Source organism: Eucalyptus grandis, chromosome 11, assembly GCF_016545825.1.
Source record: "Eucalyptus grandis isolate ANBG69807.140 chromosome 11, ASM1654582v1, whole genome shotgun sequence".
Lineage (NCBI taxonomy): Eukaryota > Viridiplantae > Streptophyta > Magnoliopsida > Myrtales > Myrtaceae > Eucalyptus > Eucalyptus grandis.
The window spans coordinates 46,567,566-46,589,701 of record NC_052622.1 but is presented as its reverse complement, the minus strand read 5'-3'; the positions used below and the strand labels follow the sequence as shown (position 1 = coordinate 46,589,701).

General features: G+C 41.4%; 1 protein-coding gene and 1 pseudogene across 1 annotated transcript; both read left to right on the top strand.

Annotated features, from left to right (window-relative positions):
- The first annotated feature begins 5,256 nt into the window (after positions 1-5,256).
- On the top strand, positions 5,257-7,330 carry LOC104427844 (annotated as a pseudogene).
- A 671-nt stretch (positions 7,331-8,001) lies between these two features.
- LOC104429238 (pyruvate decarboxylase 1) lies at positions 8,002-11,350 on the top strand. The gene is made up of 5 exons (XM_010042122.3): positions 8,002-8,717; positions 8,918-9,735; positions 9,804-9,921; positions 10,662-10,850; positions 10,955-11,350. Exons 1-5 carry the CDS (start codon positions 8,079-8,081, stop codon positions 11,123-11,125), a joined length of 1,935 nt encoding a protein of 644 aa, XP_010040424.2. The 5' UTR covers positions 8,002-8,078; the 3' UTR covers positions 11,126-11,350.
- Positions 11,351-22,136: the final 10,786 nt, after the last annotated feature.

Genomic DNA, 22,136 nt, shown 5'->3' with positions numbered 1-22,136 from the left:
TCTCATTCTGCCGTTACAAGATGATGCGGCGAAGCTGTACTGTTTCAGTGAGGTTCGAATACTTTGAATGTTGTCTACAATGATGATAATATAACTTTCCCAATCAATGGCATTATGGCATTGTTCAGTATGGAAGAAATCTCAAGCTACTCAGCAACGATTAGAACGTTGCCTACCGGGGGATTATAATTAGCTATTCGTATATATATATTTTTTTAATGAAACAATGACGGGGAATAAGATTGAGAAGGTGTGGCGTAATTTGGCCAAGCAAACTGGATGTGAAAATACAACTAGGTAAATTTTTTTTTTATCGAAAAAAGTACAACTAGGTTCCACCGAATTGGGTGAGGTACGTGCACGACTTCGCTGAGGTGAGATGACATGCTTGTAGTTTGGAAAGGACAATTATGAATTTCGTCATTGGCAGAGAATCGAGGCATTGTTTTGATCGTTGTCCCTTTTCGTCATAATCTAAAGATCAGAGCGTCAGTGACCGGTTACTTGGAGGTCCGTATTACATTATGCAAACTTGATAGACTGGCTAAATTCACGCTTTTGCCTTATGCTGGTGATTCGGTCTAATGGCTATTTACACGGTTTTTTAAAAACTTTTATATAGTCTCAAGTTGGAAATCTTTTGATGTCCCTATCAATTATGTTAAGGGTGCACAATAGCTCGACCAGTTGTAACAACTAATACAGAGGATTCTTTCCTATTTTGTTTGTACAACTAATTATGATAAGCAAAGATAATATAATAAAAAATATAATTAAGGCAATCGATTGCCCTTAAAAAATGTGGTACTGCCGTTTGTGAGGTTGCAAATCAACTTGAGGAATTCTTATCATGCAGAGTGGCTATTAATAGTCAGAATCAAGCTATTTTGGGAATTTGATTATTTTACAAGTAGCACATTATTTTCTTTATTTATCATGTTTATTTTTCCTTTTATTGTCCACACAAATATATTATAAATAAAGCCTATATGCCTACAAGCTTTTTATGAGAAAGTAATAGATGGATGCAATTTCTCAATCTTTAAACTTTCCATATTTTTCTATTTTGTGTTGCGGTATCAAAGTTTATGTTATCTTGTTCAGATTGCCTCCCTTTTTTTTTTTTCCTTCCTCCCCGACTTTGCTGTTGTGGAATCACACCGATTTGCAAGACAAGTTTAGTACTCCGGTGTAGAAATCGGCAATCCAGAAATTCCAAACGGAACTACTTTTCTTTACGTTAGGACTTGTTCCACTTGCTATCCGTGCTCGTGACGCAAGTAGGACATTGCCGATGCGACAGCACAGCGTCACGTGGGTATCTCAGCAATCCAGACGATTTCGGCCCAAGGGCCAAAGAGACCTAAATGAACTTTTGCACGCTAGTGGGATTGGCTTTGGTGGCTTCACGTTTCTTTCTTCGGCCCCCGATTCCGGTCCAATTTAGGTAGACAACACCCACTAGCAAATTTTGGCTTCATTTAATTTCGCCAAAATAATGATGCGACCGGATAAGATCCATCCGACCCAACCAACGCGATCAGCACGTTGGAGGCTTTACATGAATTCGAATTCATAAATGGATCTCTGGATAATTCGAAACTACTAGTTCTTGCAACCGAGGATCGAGTTGAGGAATCTCGCTTCACGAGCTTGGCTCGTGAGAGATAATCCCATGAATTATTAACACTGTTAGCATATATGTATCGAACTAGAATTGAATTCAGCCGGTGCCTATACTTGTAATCCACCGTGTTGAACAACTTCTTTGATTAGGAATGAAGGAAAACTTCCTTCGAGAGGGTAAGCTACTACCAAATTAAAATCTTTCTCAATCATGGTAGCTTGATGTAATTATGCATACCAATCATTGATCCACATCTGCCAATCAACCTAAATGAATTCCACACACTCTTGCAGGTTTCTTGGCAGGAATTGGATTTTAGGAGTTTCACTATCGTTTCTTTAGCCAACCATTTTTGTCATTTACTAAGGGTTTGTTTGGTAACCATTCAAACAGTACTTGATTATGATTCTTTTGTTTTGGGAGTAGTTTTGGAACAGAATTGCGTTTGGTAAAATTTTTGTTCCGAGAATAAATTTCTATTTTTTTGTTCCCAGAAGTAGATTCGGAACAAAATCAAGAATAAAAAAAAAAGTTGATTCTTGTTCCGAGAGCAAATTTAAGAATCAAAACCAACTCTTATTCTTCCATTTTCTCTTCTTCTTCATCAACCGCCATCCCACGATTGCTATCCGCCGTTGCTGATCGCTAGCAATCGGTTTGGTGAGCTCGTCGGATGCAAACCTAGCCATTGGCGGGCCGAGCCTCGGCGGGGCCGGGTGAGCCTCACCGGTGGCCGGGCGGGCCTTGCCCAACCTCGGTGAGGCTTGCCCACCATGCCGGTGGCCGGTAGGCCTTGCCTAGCCCCGGCGAGGCCGACCCGGCCACCGACGAGGCTTGGCCAACGAGGGCTGGCCTTGCCGAGGGCGGCGATGCTCCGGTGAGGTCATCGGCCCTCGTTTGGTCGGTCGACGATCTGGCGACCGGCCACAAGAAGAAGAAGAAAAATAGGAGAAAAAGGAAAAAAAGAAAAGAAAAAAAGAAAAAAGAAAAGAAAAGAAAGTAAAAAGTAAAAAAAAATATTTAAAGATTAAAAGAAATTGATTTGGAATAGAATCAATGAGCATAATATTAAATGCAATTTTATTCCAGAATTAGAAATTTTGGACAGTTACCAAACGGCTTAAAATGTTTAGAAATTGTTCCCGGAATCTATTCTCGGAATAGAATTATTACCAAACACGCCATAAGCAAGCAATCGATTGGACCACTTAGCTAGGAAGTTGCTAAATATGATTTAGTGAAGACAATGATGAGACCTGAAAAAGAAGATAGATTGATCCAATTACGAGACTTCCGTGCCGTCCATACACGAAATTCAAGATAGGACAAAATTTGTTGTGGACCAAAGATGACTAGGGGAATTTAACATAGGAGAATCTAGCGTTTCGAGAGTGACTCGTGAAGAAATAAGGTCCTTAACTATTACCGCCCTATAAATTTAATCAGAATTAAATTCGGCAATGTCTATATTTATGATTTACCGGTCATAGGAATGCCATTCAATCAGAAGTGGCGGAAAAGCTACTCTCATTATATTGTAATTAAGGTGTACGTTCCTTAATCAAAATATCTAGTCATTAATGTAGGACGTTACTATTCCAACCTAATAGGTTTCCGTCCATCTCGTTCTTTCTATCTCCTCCGTAGCCAGAGCCCAATGACATGCAGTTCCTGCTTTTTTCAATGTCACTGTGCTTAAATTAGCATTTTTATTTGGTCCTTTAACTAAATCTAACTACGACGCTAAAAACTAGATTAGCATCATGAGTCGGACGGGGGGTGTTAATGAGCAGGGGGAAAGGCCAAAATTGCGATCCCCACTTCTAGAGATAAACATAGAGGGCTGCCCAAATTGGACTGAACCGACTGATTTTGAGCTATTTCAAGGGGGCGCTGGTCCGTTCCCGTTTCCATGGTGGGACCTTGAGCAGAGTGATTATATATGTGTGTTTAATTTCTTAAAGAGTAATACTGTTAACCTAAATCGGGAGTAAAAATCTTCATTTTTTTCCTTCTCCTCAAAGCCTCGCATTTTCAGCTGATGAATCTTCTGCAAAACCCACCTTTTTTTTTCTCAGATTTTATCTCCATCGTGGTCTAAGGAAGCATTCATTGCGCAAGCCTTTGAACTCTAAGAATGGAGCGCCATCTTCCTCGCGACGCTTGCTTGCTTCAGCACGCTAATCCACCGAGTCGTCAAGCTATCGGCCCATAGATCCCCGAAAAAGCAATGCTCTCGCGGCTCAGCAACCTCTTGTTGCCAAGTTCGACAATAGCGATGACGACAAATGTTCGTTGTCATCGGAAGAAAACATGGCCAGTCAGGCGAGGACGAACTACCCTCCCCGCCAGACGACCACAAGGAAGAGATTTCACAACGAGCATAGTTATTAGTTTCGCTTTTCTTTCTTTGGCCCACGATTTCGGTCCAATTACTGGTAGACAACCCACCGGTCGGTTGTACAAGCTAATTTGCTTGATTTGATCTCGCGAAATTAATGATGCGAACGGACAAAAACCCATTGACACGGCCAGTATAGTTAGTACATTGAAGGTTTTACATGGATTTGAATCTGTAAATGGACCTCAGGATACCTTGGAACTATTAGCTTAAGGAATTCTAGATCAAATTAAATTTATTGTGAAAGCCGAGGATCAAATTGAGAAATTTCGCTTTACATGCACGACCCATGAGAGATGATTGCATGAAGTATTGACGTCTAGCATATGCATTGAGTTAGGACTGAGTTTTGGTGATATTTATACCTATCACTCGCCGAGGAGATTGAGGAAAACTTCCTTCAAGAGGGTAAGTTGATACAAATTAAATCTTTCTCAATCGTGGTACCCTTGAGTCAATATGCATACCAATCACTCACAGAAATTTGTCTGACAACTTAAATGAATTCCATGTGCTCTGGCGGATTTCTCTAGAGGGATTGGACTCCAACGGTTTCACTTATCTTTCTTCCGTCAACAATTCTATCCAATTATTAAGCAAGCAACTCGCTTTGCCAATCGTGCTAGCAATTTGCTTCATTTGATTTAAGTGATGAAAATGATGAGACCTGAAAAGGAAAGATCGATCCAATCGGCATAGTTATTGGTTTCACTTTTCTTTCTTTGGCCCGCGATTTTGGTCCAATTATTGGTAGACAACCCACCGGTCGGGTGTACAAGCTAATTTGCTTGATTTGATCTCGTGAAAATAATGATGCGGACGGACAAATGATGAGACCTAAAAAAGATAGATGGATCCAATCAACATATTTAGTAAGATGAATATTTCACATAAATTAAATTTGTAAACGTATGGTAGGATTGTCGATTCGTGAAATTCAAGATTGAACGAAATTCGTCGTGGACAAAGGATGAAAACGGGAATCTAGCGTTTTGGCGACAACCTCCAGGCAAAGGGTGTGGAGAGAGAGGGAGAGAGATATGACCTCAAGATAGAGAGACATGATGTTTTGATCGGGGTGTGCATGAATCCGATTTTATGGGAACTAGTTCCTATACATATATATATATATATACATGAGTTCCTAGTTCCTTTTAAAGAGAACCGGGCATCCCTTTTACAAACTTGCGCAACGATCTTTCCATTGGTTGCAATAGCTGCCACTGAGATGGCAATGGCGTCGTTGAGCGCGCCTTGTTTACTCTCTATCGCCCACTCATTCCCCTACTACCGGAGGAAGACCCCCCACCGGATTGCCAAGTCAGCCAAAATTCGTAGTGCAATAAACCATGACGCCACTGTTGGCTCGCTGGAGACGAGCGTGCTCCCATGCAACGTGGCCGGGCCCCCCAATGGCGTCGCCTCCATCATCCAGTCCTCCTCCCGCTGCACGGCGGCCCTTGCCCCCTCGGAGTCTACCCTTGGCCGCCACCTGGCTCGACGGCTCCTTCAGATCGGCGTGGGCGACATATTCTCCGTCCCGGGGGACTTCAACCTGACACTCCTCGATCACCTCCTTGCCGAGCCAGGCCTCAACCTCGTCGGCTGCTGCAATGAGCTGAATGCCGGGTATGCTGCCGATGGCTACGCGCGGTCCCGGGGTGTGGGCGCATGCGTGGTGACGTTCACCGTCGGCGGTCTCAGCGTTGTGAACGCGATAGCCGGCGCGTACAGTGAGAACCTGCCGCTCATCTGCATCGTCGGTGGGCCTAATTCCAACGACTACGGCAGCAACCGGGTCCTCCATCACACCATCGGCTTGCCCAATTTCACCCAAGAACTGCGATGTTTTCAGACTGTCACTTGCCATCAGGTTCGTTCGTTGGAATCAAGCACTCGGGCACTCGCATTGCCCATTCTCTTGTTTTCTTTCCTTACAAATCGTTGCACTCAATTTCAGATTATAGTGGGTCCATTATCGTCAGGAGTGCAGATTATAATATTTCCAGTTATATTTCTTTCAATCTATAGGCGGTGGTGAATAACCTTGAAGATGCACAAGAGCAAATCGACACTGCAATCTTTACGGCTCTGAAAGAGAGCAAGCCCGTGTACGTCAGCATCAGCTGTAACTTAGCTGCGATCCCTCACCCTACTTTCAGCCGCAAGCCCATCCCCTTTTCAATCTCTCCCAGGTCGAGCGATCAAATGGTTTTGGAGGCTGCAGTGCAGGCGGCCGCGGAGTTCCTGAACAAGGCGGTGAAGCCCGTCATGGTCGCTGGGCCCAATCTCCGCACCGCGACGGCTTGGGACACCTTTGTCGAATTGGCCAATGTCTGCGGTTATGCCCTCGCAGAGATGCCCTCGGCCAAAGGTCCTCGTCCCCGAGCAACACCCCCACTTCATCGGGACGTACTGGGGTACAGTGAGTACCGCATTCTGCGCTGAGATCGTGGAGTCTGCCGATGCGTACTTGTTCGCAGGGCCCATCTTTAATGACGTTAGCTCCGTTGGTTACTCCCTCCTTATCAAGAAGGAGAAGGCGATCATAGTGCAGCCCGATCGGGTCGTGATCGGGAACGGCCCCACGTTCGGGTTTGTCCGGATGAATGATTTCCTCAAGGCACTTGCCAAGCGACTTAATCGCAACACAACGGCTTATGAGAACTACCACCGAATATACGTTCCTGACGGGCGTCCTCTCAAGCATGACCCTAAGGAGCCACTAAGGGTCAATGTTCTGTTCCAACATATTCAGAACATGCTGTCGAGCAAAACTACTGCGATCGTCGAGGCAGGAGATATTTGGTTCAATTGCCAGAAACTTAAATTGCCCAGCGGTTGTGGGTAAGCAAAGCAAGGATTCTTTTCTCTATGATTCTCCCAAGTCTTCATTGTGTTACACTACTATGCAGTTACGAGCACCAAATGCAGTATGCATCGATTGGTTGGTCCGTATGAAACCCATCACACATTCAATTTATGAGCACGAGCCGAACCCTAGTTGTTTGTGGAATTCGCGGTCTGGGGTTTCTGGAGTTACATGTATGGCTCTGGGGCTTGAGGTGATGACAGAACGAGGGAGAAGCTGGGGTGTGGAGAGAGCAAAGTCTACGTGAGGACTTAAAAAAGGATGCCGCTGTGAGCAATACTGGAATGGCTTGGACGAAGAAGAAGATAGCAGGAGGAAAGAAAAAGAAGGAAAAAAAGAAGAAAAGAAATGTTTATGACACAAACACCTCTATTTTGGGTGCGGAAAATCAAGTGGTTGCAAGTCAGTGAAGATTTGACCGGCCAGCAAACTCAGCCCTTATATAAAACAAAGTGGCCATTTTGGTTCTTAATTCAGACAAAATTCACTTGAGGCCATTTCCCTAATAAAAGAAAAGAAAAAACTAGAACTAGCCTAGAATCAACTGACTGAGGAGTGCGATATTGGCTTAGAAACCTAAAACTCATAGGTGATATGTTGGGATCTTGATATAAGCCACGAATTAAACCCACTAAGGAACTTGATTACCCTAAAATAGCTGTTAGGACAATTAGGTAAACCTGTAGTGAAGTTGAAGGCTACTTCAGGTTCATCGATTAGGTGCGCCCAATGCTTTTATTGCTATTAGCCATTAGGCAGTGCGTGAGGGGGATCAGATCCTTTACCCTATCGGTGTGTTTGTTTGGTGTCCATTCCATCCAAATCACATACATACATAATGTATGTATATTAATTAGAACGGTGAATTTTTCTGCTAATGTACGAAGGCTGGTTTTACTGATTTGGAAATCAAGTAGGGTAGAGGATCCTTGTCCATGTAACGACTACTTAGATCCAAGGTCTGTAGATCCATTGGGTGCAGCACTCTATCGACACACGTGAAAATTTCTCAGGGCACTATGCTAATTGTTTATGTATAGGTCGGCTGGAGTTTAGATTACCTCCCCACCCGCGAGTATAGTTAACAGGAGATCTTGTTCATTTTTAAGGGAAGCAGGCATTCCCTTCTTCTAACTTGGGGGACGATCTTTCCACTGGCAGCAGTAGTTGCTACTGAGATGGCAACGTCGTTGTTAAGCGCGCCTTTTTCCCATTGGATCACGGACTCAAGCCGACCCTATCGGAAAACCAACCACCTGATCACGAAGTCAGCGAAGATTCATAGTGCAATAAACCGGGACGCCCGTGTTGGCTCGCTGGAGACGAGCACGCTCCCGTCCAAGGTGGCCCGGCCCCAAAATGGCGTCGCCTCCATCGTCCAGCCCTCCTACTCCATCGCGGCCCTTGGCCCCTCAGAGGCCACCCTCGGCTGCCATCTGGCTCGCCGGCTCGTTGAGATTGGCGTGGGTGACGTGTTCTCTGTCCCGGGGGACTTCAACCTATCGCTTCTCGATCACTTTGTCACCGAGCCGGGCCTCAACCTCATCGGCTGCTGCAATGAGCTGAACGCCGGGTACGCTGCTGACGGCTATGCCCGGTCCCGAGGTGTGGGCGCCTGTGTGGTGACGTTCACCGTGGGCGGGCTCAGCGTCATAAATGCGATAGCGGGCGCATACAGCGAGAACCTGCCGCTTATCTGCATCGTCGGTGGGCCTAACTCCAACGACTACGGTAGAAACCAGGTCCTCCATCACACCATCGGCTTGCCCGATTTCACCCAAGAACTGCGGTGTTTTCAGACTGTCACTTGCCATCAGGTTCGTTCGTTGGAATCAAGCACTCGGCCACTCGCATTGCCCATGCTCTTTTTTTCTTACAAATCACTGCACTCAATTGCAGATTTTAGTGCGTCCATTATCGTTTTGAAGGGTCAGTGCAGATTGCATTGTTCACAGGGTTGAATACGTTCTTCGTCAACGTGAATAATATGTTAGGTTCTTTTCCTTTGAATCTATAGGCGGTGGTGAATAACCTTGAAGATGCACAAGAGCAAATCGACACTGCAATCTTTACGGCACTGAAAGAGAGCAAGCCTGTGTACATCAGCATCAGCTGTAACTTAACTTCGATCCCTCACCCTACTTTCAGCCGCAAGCCCATCACCTTTTCGCTCTCTCCCAGGTTGAGCGATCAAATGGTTTTGGAGGCTGCGGTGGAGGCAGCTGCCGAGTTCCTGAACAAGGCGGTGAAGCCCGTCATGGTTGCCGGGCCCAATCTCCGCATCGCAAAGGCATGCGATACCTTTGCCGAATTGGCCGATGCCTCTGGTTATGCCCACGCAGTGATGGCCTCTGCCAAAGGTCTTGTCTCCACCGAGCACCACGCCCACTTCATCGGGACGTACTGGGGTACAGTGAGCACCGCATTCTGCGCTGAGATCGTGGAGTCTGCCGATGCGTACTTGTTCGCAGGGCCCATCTTCAATGACCTTAGCTCCGTTGGTTACTCCCTCCTTATCAAGAAGGAGAAGGCGATCATAGTGCAGCCCGATCGGGTCGTGATCGGGAACGGCCCCACCTTTGGGTTTGTCGAGATGAATGATTTCCTCAAGGCACTTGCCAAGCGACTTAACCGCAACACAACGGCTTATGAGAACTACCACCGAATATACGTTCCTGACGGGCGTCCTCTCAAGCGTGACCCTAAGGAGCCACTAAGGGTCAATGTTCTGTTCCAACATATTCAGAACATGCTGTCGAGCAAAACTACTGCGATCGTCGAGGCAGGAGATATTTGGTTCAATTGCCAGAAACTTAAATTGCCCAGCGGTTGTGGGTAAGCAAAGCAAGGATTCTTTTCTCTATGATTCTCCCAAGTCTACATTGTGTTACACTACTATGCAGTTACGAGCACCAAATGCAGTATGCATCGATTGGTTGGTCCGTCGGAGCGACTCTTGGATACGCAGCGGGTGCACCTAATAAGCGAGTAATTGCTTGCATTGGCGATGGGAGCTTCCAGGTATAATATCTCATAGGGGTTAGCGATTTCAGGTTTCAAGCGAAACTTGGAACCTACTTTGTTGCAGGTTATAAGATTGGCTCCAAAGTCTATCCAAGTTCTACTTATATTATTAATTAAATGATTGTAGTAAATCATCACTTCTAATAATCACCATTTGTTACAATCGACTTATTACAACTCATATTTAAATATACGAAAATTATGAAATATTAATAAAGTAAAAGTTTTAGTCATGAATATCCTCGAAAAGGAAACTCGATTAGTAGTTTCAAATTACACACTTTCATGGAATGCCATAGGATCGCGCTAAGACATAGAACAAGAAAAACACAAAGAAATATTCTAGGACCCATCGGAATAGGTTTCGCGATTTTTGGAACCTAGAACCTGATTGGTGGAAACCAGTCTAATTTTTAGGTTCCGATTCTACCATAAAATCATGCTCACCCCTAATACACCTTTCCTTAGTCGGTGTGGTGTAGGTTCATATTCAGCCAAGGCTTGAGATATCATCTCTCCAGAAGTTATTGATTGAAAGCTTTATCTAATTCAAATTTTGAAGACATTCTTCATATGATCATCATCCACTAATGAATCAATATTCCTTTTCTGTGTTTTTATAACCATCGATCCACGGCAATCACGTAGTTAATAGAAAAATGGGGTCAGGGACCATTCGTACAACCCTCAGTATCATTATTCAATACGCTGATGTTCGTTATTTAAATGTCAAATAGATGACTGCTCAGGATGTCTCGACAATGCTGCGATGCGGACAGAACAGCATCATCTTCCTGATAAACAACGGCGGATACACAACTGAGGCCGGGATTCACAACGGACCCTACAACGTAATCAAGAACTGGAGCTACACCGGTTTGGTGGATGCCATCCACAACGGGGAGGGCAAGTGCTGGACAGCGAAGGTGATGAGCCTGTTATTACACCACTCGACTCCATTTCCCATACCACATCGGCCTGTCAGGAGATCATGGAAAGAACAAAGAACCTCATTGCTCTTGTCTTGCAGGTCTGTTGCGAGGAGGAACTCGCTAAGGCGATCGAGACTGCGACCGGGCCCCAGAAAGATTGCTTGTGCTTCATCGAGGTGATTGTGAACAGGGAGGACGGGAGCAAAGAGTTGCTCCCATTTAGCTCCAGATTAGCAGCTGCCAATAGCCGTGCGCCCGTTCCTCGCTGAACCATTGGATCTCCTTCTATGCTTGCACTGGAAAATTGCCCTGTTATTTATTATCATGGATTTTCACATTTTCCAGTTGGTAATGTTATCTTCGTGATCCAAGTTGGTTCTTCAGATTATCTTTTATCCTCTCTTGGCATTAATTCCCAAAAAAATCAGTAGTGCTGTTTCAGCCTCTGAAATTTTGGGATGCATTGATAGAAAGTTCATCAGTATTTGGCGTCATTTCCTCGTTGTACTCCCTCCTCCTTCCTCCCCCTTGCCCCCCCGGGCCGCCCCCGGGGGGCTACTCACACTTCCATCAAACTTGGGATCTATTCCACATAAAATAACAAATGTAATGTCCACATGTGTCGGAGATTTTCAGCCCGTTTGATTCTGGTAATGAAATATCACCATATTGAAGTGAGTTCTTAATCAGTATAGAATTTAAAAAAGAAAAGAAAAGAAAAGGAAAGTACTCTTGATACTAGGAGAAGGAAATGGTGTGGGACCCGCATAAATTAATATGTACGATATGAGGCATGCTTTCCATACTTTTCATCACAACTAAAAGTATAAGATCGAGAGAATATGAGACTAGCCAAATTTGGATTACCCCTAGGAAATCATTAAACAAATCCAGAATGATAGCTTTATCGAAAATCTAGAGAACCTCATATGGCAATGCCACATGAATTTATTCAAACTTTATGGAGGCTCAATTCTTTATCCTTTTGGATTAAACTCCAAGTATTCATTCATACATTCTTTAATCTGGAAGGAATATGATTTTCCTAATAAACTCTGATGGTTATTATGGTATTTAATTAATAAATACTTAATAGTTATTGAGTTTTCGATTAGAAAGTTTATCGCCAACTTAACTAGGACATTTGCATTAGGTCATAACATTAAAAATGAAAGTGATAGGAACTCTTGACTATGCTCAATTGGTTCTATCCTCCCATTCATTGGAAGCTTTTCTTCCAACAAGAATTGAGAACTATCTAGCCCGAACCAAAAATATATACTGTTGTGTTTCTTCGACGTCCATGAGCTTTTGTACAAAATAATGGCATTATTGCCAATGCACCAGAAGGTATAAGAACCACATCCTACAAATCTCAATCACACCTTACGGAAGCCTGTATTTACAAATCCTTCCCCGATTGTGTTGGATCTGTTGAATACAATTACAGAGAACTCTAGAGAGCTTTATGCCAGGATTACAAGATCATCCTTGAATAAGTATGGAATCATTATAGTATCGCACTAGAAGCCAAAGAAGCACTTGAGGAATTCAAGCAAGCACAAGACCAAGTAAGGACAACTTCATCACAAAAATAGGAAATGACAGACATAGACGATCTTGCACAATCATCTCAAGACCCCTACGAGGCATCCTATGCCCGATGGGGCCCTCTCTCTCAAGACCCCTACAATCAAGGACCTTTATCCTTATCCCTTGGACTAGACACATCTTGCTATGCTCAACTAGTAAATTGGCCCTAACCAAACATGCCTACCAACACTCTAGGATCCTCTAGGACTCATGAAGAAGCATCCTCCTCAAGTAGAATAAGCATGTGGAATGCCCAGATAGCACAAAGAGAAGTCACCCCCTTTGACATCAAACTTGTAGAACTTAAACAAAGATGCAAAAAACAGCTCGCAATACATAACTCTGATGACTTAGACTATGATTACATTTCCCGCGACAGAAGATAAGCCTGTGGCTAGGTCACTATAGAAATAGGCTAGGAAAATCACTGTTCATAGTCATTGTTCATTTTGCCCAAAATAATTCCCAATAGAATTTTCCAGAGCCTCTATTTGTTTCAAACCTGTGAGCATGGTCTATATTTATTTGTGATCTCTTAATGCCTGTAATAGGTATAAATGATGTAATGTGTTGGACAGAGTCCCTTGAAGTAAAGTGTGTGTTTGTGAAAAATTCTCAATGCCTCTCTAAACATCTCTTCTTCTCCGGCTAGGTAGAATTCTCTAAGAAATACAGCCCAACTAATTAGAAAAGTTACCATTCTGGCACCCTTGAGTGTCTCTATGTTCTAAACTAAAAGTCTAGGTAGTTTGCTGATAAAAATCTATCCTTGAAAGGCTTGAATAAGAGGTTCGCCCATTGTGGGAAGGCATACCTGCAGCAACTGACTCTATTCCCTGGTTTTAAGTATAAGTCCCCCCATTACTAGAGATGGAGAACAATGTGAATGGTCAGATAAAATTACGACATAAACCACATTCTTTCTATGCTAAAAGATTGCCTGTGGCATGTACAAAGTATAATATGTCAAAATAAGCAACGTTGTATTAGCTATTTTCAATAATGAAGAATTTCACTAAGAGCAAAATAAGAAAAGCATGGATATGCTGAGAGAAGTCGTATTGTACTTTTCTAGTTGCAAGAAGTCTCCAAGACTTCAATAACCTTCCAATCGAGTTGTGTTAACAGCGGCTGCACCATGATCGGTGGAATATGATGTGACGATGCCCATGTCCTAGCATGCCCGCTTTAAACATCTTTTAGGCGAAATTCCCCAAGTAACCAAGCCCTTGAAGGCCGTATTTTTATAATTTTTAGATTGGGCCCCTATAATCAAAAAGGCCACATGGGCCCAATAATTGGATTCAGCCTGAAGGGTTGAATTCCATAAAGAAATTGGGCCAGTGCCCATGCTTGGCATGGCTCCATGTTCAGGGCCTGGCATGGCTGGCATTAGTATTCTCGCACATAAGATTGGCGAAGATGAATTTAATCTATAAACTCCTTTAAAGGATCAATGTAGTAAACTCAAAAAAAGAGATATGAATATATATATAATATATATATATATATATATATATATATATATAGGAAGATAACTATTGGATGTGATGAAAGATGTCAATTAGAAATCAAGAGGAAAACATTCAAAAAAATCAAACTCAATAAATGAGTCATGGTCAAATTTGGCTATGGACTTGGCCCTATTGGGTCTACTTGGTCAAAATGGGCAAAACACTTTGATTCCGGCTTGGGTCAACTATATCTACCACATGATTTTAAGCTCTATTTATTTCACAGAAAAATGAATAATTTGAAAAATATTTTTTTAAATAATCACTCATATTGTTTACTAAAATGAATATACTTAAATTTTTTTCATTATCCACGAAAATGTTTAGACACAAATTATTGTTGATAAGGAGTCTTAGATTTAGTCTTAGATTTAGTCTTAGGAAAAGAACTAGAAAAATCCATGAGCCATGGATACCCCGAACTCTTCTAGGTTTCTCTCAAAATGGTGGATTCATTTGTTAGATGAGTGTGAAATCTATTCTCTAGTCGTACAAGCAAAGTTATAACAGTGAAGAATTCTTAACATACAAAGTGGCTATCAATAGTCAGAATCAAGCTATGTAGAGAATTAGATTATTGTATATATATAGCACAATATTTTCTTTATTTGTTCAGTACATTTTTCCTTTTATTATCCATACAATTGTATTATAAAAAAAGCCTACGTGCATGCAAGCATTTTATGAGAAAGTAAAATATAGATACAATTTCTTAATCTTTTAGCTTTCCATTCTTTTCTATTTTGGGTCATGGTGTCCAAGTTTGCATTTTCTTGGCCTAGCTTGGCAACCTTGTTTTGATTGCCTCCCTTTTTTCTTCTTCAACTTTGCTGTTGTAGAATCACACTGATTTGCTAAACAAAGTTAGCACTTTGGTGTAGGAATTGGCAACCAAGAAATTTCAAACAGAACTACTTGCTTCTTTTCCTTATCAATATCAAGTCGAACACTTAGATTTCCACATTTGAAAAAAGTCAGGATCCAGATACACCAATTGTGGAAGAAGTGTCCAACTCGCCTTTGAGTTTGGGTTCAGAGCATGCTAACTTGACCTGAAAAAACCTAACTCTAATTCATCTGCCTTACCCAGCTTAGACCACTTTCGAGCAATTTGTTATGCCCTGGCTTATTGAGTGGCCGTCTGTCTTGCTCTAGCCCATCTAGTGGTTGTTTGTCTAGGCCTAATCTAACCATGGGTAACCCATTCTAGCCTAGCCCATCTAGTGATTGTTTGTTTAGGCCTAGTCCAAGGTAGCCTATTTAGGCTTAACCCACTCAGTGGTTGTCTGGCTAGCCTGACCCAGCCCAACTTTTGGCAGGCCATCCAAGCTGACTAGCTAGGCCCAACCTAGCCAAGCCTAGAATGTTCAAGACTCAGTGGATTAAGCCCATATGAAGCTCACACAATCAAATGGAGACCCATTTCCTATTTTTGGATTCAACCCAAGCCCTAGGTCAGGTTGAGCTTTTTCGAGCCACATGCCCAAGCCAAGCACGTTGGGTTTGGGAGCAAATCCCTACCTAATTTTTCCAGATGACTATGTTCCTTACTTAGCTATCATTAGTAGTCGCCCGAAGCCTAGTGACCCTCTATACACTTCAATGGTTGATGGATCCAAGCTACGCCTTGTCACATATTAGCTCTTTACATCGAAGAATTATGTGATCTGGTCTTAAGAGTTTTGATGAGCCCTTATAACCAACGATAAAGATGGTTCCCTTGACGGAACTGTCTTGTTTTTTTACCAACGAGTGACTTGCAAGATACTGGGGAAGTGTAACCCACATGTCAAAACCTAGATCAAAAACTATATCACTCCTGGAGGCCAATGTTGGACTTTCTCCAACAAAAGACACAAATTTTAGATGGGAAAATATCAAAGAAATATATGGGAAACTCAATCAGTTAAAGATATTTTTCCTCACCCAAAGCATGTCCAAACTTAAGCAAGGCAATGTCGTGATCGTCATTTGCTTCAATTGGCTCTCAATTTGGTGAAAATCCGAACAATTGAATATATGAATCAAATATAATTTGAGCAATTTCATAGATTAGAACTCAGACAAAAAATGGGTGATCGATGGTGACAAGGTGCGGTGATTTACAAGGGATCATCCGGTGACTAGTAGTGGGAGGAGCCATCTCGTTTTTTACCAACAAGTGACTTGCAAGATGCTGAGGAAGTGTAACCAACTTGTCAAAACCTGGATTGAAAACTATATCACCCGTGGAGGTCACTGTTGGACTTTCTCCAACAAAAGACGTAAATGTTATATGGGAAAATATCAAAGAAATGTATGGGAAACTCAATTAGGCAAAGATATTTTCCCTCACCCAAACCATGTCCCAACTTAAGTAAGGCAACCTCATGATTGTCGTTTGCTTCAATTGGCTCTCTACTCAGTGAAAATCTGAACAATTGAATATACGAATCAAATATAATTTGAGCAATTTCCTAGATTAGAACTTGAACAAAAAATGGGCGATTGGCAGTGAAGGGGTGCGGTGACCAGCAAGGGATTGTCCAGTGACTGGTAGGAGGAGGAATCATCCCGTTTTTTTTTTTACCAATGAGTGACCTACAAGATACTAGAGAAGTGTAACCAACTTGTTGAAACCTAGATCAAAAACTATATCATCCCGGAAGGTCACTATTGGACTTTCTCCAACAAAAGACAGCAAATGTTCTGTGGGAAAAAAATCAAAGAAATGTATGGGAAACTCAATTGGGCAAATATATTTTCCTTCACCCAAACCATGTCCAAACTTAAGCAAGGCAATCTCGTGATCATCATTTGCTTCAATTGGCTCTTGACTTAGTGAAAATTTGAACAATTGAATATACGAATCGAATATAATTTGGGCAATTTCCTATATTAGAATTCAGACAAAAAATGAGTGATCGACGGTGAGGAGGCGCGGTGATCGACAAGCGATCGTTCGATGACTAGTAGTGGGAAATTCACAATGACCAACAGGACTTGGTCGATAGTTGGAGTGTTTATAGACTGGACAAGATTGGCAAATGAGCCACAAGCGAGACAAAGGTTGCTGGGTATGTCAAGATCTCATCGAGATAGCTCGTTGATTGTTCGAGACTTGTTAGAATTGCTGGTATTGGGAGAATCTCTAGAAAAACCTGCAAGGTCCTTAAGAGTTTGTGAGAGTTAGATCAATGGCTTTGTCGTTTATATTGTGAACAAATACGTTCTCAAAACACCTATAAAAAAAAAAATAGATACAATCTTCCAAACATTAAGAGCGCCTAATAACCATAAAAAAATAAAATAAAATCAAAATAAAATAATAAAATAACTATAGCTTCTTTTTTAATAGTCGCACTATTCCTATAGGACAAAATAGTTATTTTATAATAATAAATAATAAATTTTGATTAGTATCAAATCTCGTTCACATACACACTTACATCTTTTCGATGTGGGATAAGACATCTTTTAATTTATTTTACAAATAAAGTACCAACAATCCCTCATTTTGTTTGTAAAATAAAATTTTCTAAATTATTTTTTTAAATATACAACCAAAATTTTCATAAGATTAATATGCATATATAAAAGTCTCTTTAGAGTTAAACCTTAACTTAATGCAAGCTTAAAATTCTATAAAAGTTTCACGTAGTTATGCTTTAGACTTGCAGCTTTTTTTAATAAAATCAGATAGATTGCACATATACTAATCTCTTGCTTCAACAAGAAATTCTATAATTTATTTAGTATTATTATGGCCTTGTGCTTGTACCTATTTCATGAGCTTTACAGAAAGTAACCCTAATTTTCATAAATAAAAAAAATCACTTCTAAGCTCATATAAGCGAAGTATCTATCTTGTGTTTTCATTACTGGTAATATATTACTAATTTGTATTATACTTTATTTAGGATTTAATTCAATTGACAAATATAACAGACAACATTGACTTGTTATGTTTGGACTAATGTTAGTATCAAACAATCATTTTTGATATTTTTTTTTTACCCATTAAACCTTATAACTAGTGATTCACTGGTATCAAGTCAAATTACTATTACTAGTGATTGTAATCAAAGGGTTTTAGCCTGATTTCTTTTGAGGTCATCTTTATCATGTCTCTTAGTAAAGCCTTTATAAAGGGATCAGCCAGATTCTTACTTGACCTAACGTAGATAATTTTTATGGTACCATCCCGAATCAATTATTTTATGCACTCATCTGTTAGATTGATATGTCTAGACGTACTATTATACACTCTTGTTAAAGTAGCCTAACTATCACATTGATAAAAATACGAAGCATATGACTAGGCAATAATTTGATATCCAATAATAAAATTCTAATCCATTTAGTGTCTTTCCCAATTGTTACTAAAGTAATGAATTCAGATTTCATTGTTGAGTGGGTTATGCGCGCTTGTTTTTTGCTTGCTCAAGATATAGCGTATCCACTTAATATGGAAACCAAAAATTGCAATATTAGCTTTCCAATGTTTTATACTTGGATTATTAATGTATCAACTCAACTTACATACAGAAAAAGCAATATTAGGTCTCGTACAATGCATTGCATATATTAAAGACTTATAACACTTGCATATTCAAGTTGTAATATTGCTTTACCAACATTATAATGTAACTTATATTGGAATTGAATGGAGTACTTATTTCTTTGCAACCAAGATATTTAAATTTATTTAACATTTTTTCAACATATTTACTTAGGCTAAAATATAACCTCCATTATGTTTTTTTCTTTTTTTACTTTAATGTCCAAGATAGTATCTTCTTCACCCAAATATTTTATTTTAAATAAGTGTGGATTGGGAAAGAGGGGAAAAAAATCAGCAGAGTCCATAATCTTCATTCGAGTGAGAGAGCTCAACTAGGACTTAGAATTATATGAGAACTTCTGTAAGATATAACCCTCAGATCAAGCTTCATTGCGACCACGTGTCACTGCATTCAATGCAAATGCACGACATATATGATTATGCCATTTGGTGTGTAAAAAGCATTATACCATTAAAAGAAAAACAACTTGCACATGCATTCCTTCTGTTCCAAGGCCTTGGTTCCTACAATCATCATCATCTTCTACGCTGCTCATCCCAAGTAACTGTTCGAATTTCTCATACAAAACTTCCCAGTTTAAATCAAAGCAGGCAACCCCCCTTGTTTCTTCATGATATTAAATTTCTGGAAGCTCTCGTATCATCCTTCTCAGGACACCCGCCGTCAGTGCCCTTTTGGTACAAATGAGACTGGGGCCCCGTTTGGTTCTGCATTCCCAAGGGGCTTTCAGTTCCGAAAGCCCATTGGGAAAATTTTTAGGTGTTTGGTTCAGCATTTGAAGGTGTCATTGACCAAATGCTAGCATTTGGAATGCTGTGAAATGCTGATACAAGGTTTAATGAGTTTTTTTTCTTTCCAATATTGCCCTCATTATAATTGTGTTTTCCTCTTTTGCCCTCATAAGATACTATTCATCGTCTTCTTTGGCCTTGGTACTCCACCGCGAAGCTCGGCCAATGGGTGCGCTGGGTGGCGCTCAGCCACGAGCGGCCGGATCTGGCCGTTGGGAAGCCTCGCTTGAGGTCACGCCACCTCGGGTGAGGTGGCTTGAGGTCGGGGGACCTCGTGCGTCGCTTGGATCGCCCGGGTCGCTCGACCTTGGGCGGCAGAGCCTAGGTCGCGCGACCTAGGCGACACCCGAGGTTGCCCGACCTCAAGCCACCTTGCTTGAGGTCGTGGCGGTGTCGCCCGGGCTAGTCGACCTCGGGCGGTGTTGCTTGGGTCACGCAACCCAAGCTCACTTAAGGTCGTGCGACCCCCCCCCCAACCACCGTCGCCACCGCTGCCACCAGCCGCCTCACCACCACCATCAGCACCACTATAGAGCCACCTCCCCCCATGAATTTCCCCTCTCCACCCAGCTGATCTCCTCCCTTTTTTCTTTTCTTCTCTCTTTTTTTTTTTTTTCTTTTCAACCTAAAGCTACTTTGCAAAATATACACATTTTTGAGTGTCCAAATACACTAGCATTCACAAAATGTCCATTCAATAAAAGATACTTGGGAAAATGCAAAATGTCCATTCAATAAAAAATACTTGGGAAAATGCAAAGCCATTTCCCCGAATTTGAATCAAACGGCCCTAGAACAACTTTGAGTGGAGCACCTTCAAGTGGCTACCTTTCGCTAACACCGCTGGGATCGAGTGAACCAGAACACCTCATGGTTGATATTTTGCAACTTCCTGAATGTAAAAGTGGCATGAAAAAGTGATCACATGCACTGTAGCTCTCAAGTGTAGTCAGGAGTACATCATCCGTGAAGAGCAGTATAAAATGCCATAATTTCCACGTCCTGCAGAAGCCGTACCTGGAGTCCTCCTGAAAGTGGCGTACAAAATACGACGTCCTTACGATCCTGGAACAAGGAGAGCTACGTTGCGAAGAAGGATGACGTCCTTATGTTTGTCGTACAAAGAGATATTGATCGCATATTAATTTTGTATTTTGAATTTACATCCAAATATTTTGAATTTAAACTTACATTTGATGTGAAAATAGTCGGACTTACAAATGATTATAATTCCAATTCTCCCAATTATATTAAATTATTTGTAATTGGCTTTTTTCGTTGATATAGATATCGATACTCAAAGTAAATCATATTCCTTGTTTATTTTTATTTTTTTTATATTTTCACTTGATTTAATTTTTAAGATTCTATCATTTCCTCATTAATATTGCAACAATCACAAACTGAGAATCAACGGATTAATAATGATCACTATGCCACTTGAGCCCAACTCTTTCCAGGCTGCCTACGACTATTTACTTCTTTCGGCCTTCCCCTAAATTCTGCAACATCTTCCCACAGCGAAGCCGATGCATAGATGTTAGATAACAGAAGATAGTTTAAGGCTCTAATTTGCTTAACCTCAGGGCAATTTTACTTGCTGTTTCAACGTTCCCTTGTTTACTTCAGTTGTTCAATAGTGCCTTCCACAGAAGAGATCTCAAAATTGATGGAACTTAATTTATGATATTATCTGCCTCATCCAACAGTTCAGCTCAACCCAGGAGATCAACCATGCAGGCATAGTGACTTACCGTTTTCTCTGCATTATATTCATTGAGGGACTGAAAAACAAGCCAACCTTCTTTCACAAGCCCAGCATGACAACATGCATTCAACACTTCCGGCAAAGTGGGTCGCATCTGGTTGTAACCCTGCTTCCTTCATCTTATTACGCACAAAGGCCTCTCTACCCTGGCCATGTCGCACATATCCAGATGCCATAGAGAGAATAAAACCTCATCATATTGTTCTGTAAGAACACTTCCTGATCCAACCCTGCTCTTATGATGACTGAGTGAAGTGACCTGCCGTGGTTCAACGCTCTGGTGTCGCCAAGATGTTGCAAGAGGGAGACACATGAACGTTGAGCTTCCCGACTTTTTTTTTTTTTTTTTTTCATTCCGTATAGTATTATGAAATAATCTAAAGAAAGTCTCAATCTTCGTTACTGGGACAAACTTGCAAATGGAAGGATGAATCCATCACTTTGAAACCGTTCTCATCTGTGGTCAAATTGAACAAACCAACCATGATGGGAGTGAAGACAATCCTGCAGTTGCTGGGATCAACCCCAAAGTCCAAAACTACCCCCTGAAACGTAGGAACTATTCCCTGTCTTGCCATTCAAGGTTAGACTGGGCTGAAACGGCTCGCTTCATTTTGACGAGTTTACTGATGAGGAAATTATCTGATGAATTGTAGATATTACTGCCATATAAATTTAACTAGAAATAAATTCAGCGATACCTATGTTTGTAACTTGCCCATCATTGGAACGCCATTCAATCAGGAACGCAGGAAAAGCTACTCTCATTATATTGTTATTAGGGTGTACACACTATCTTGTTATTAATGTAAAGACGTTACTGTGCCAACCAAATCGGTCTCCGTCCATCTTGTGCTTTTTATTTCTTCCGTAGCCAGAGCCCAATGACAATGCAGTTCCTGCTTTTTTCACTGTCACTGTGCTTAAGTAGCATATCCATTTGGTCTATTAACTAAAACCTGATTAACTAGATTCGCATCATGAGTCAGACCGGGATGTTAATGAGTAGGTGAAAAGTTCAAAATTGCGATCCTCACTTCATGTAGTGA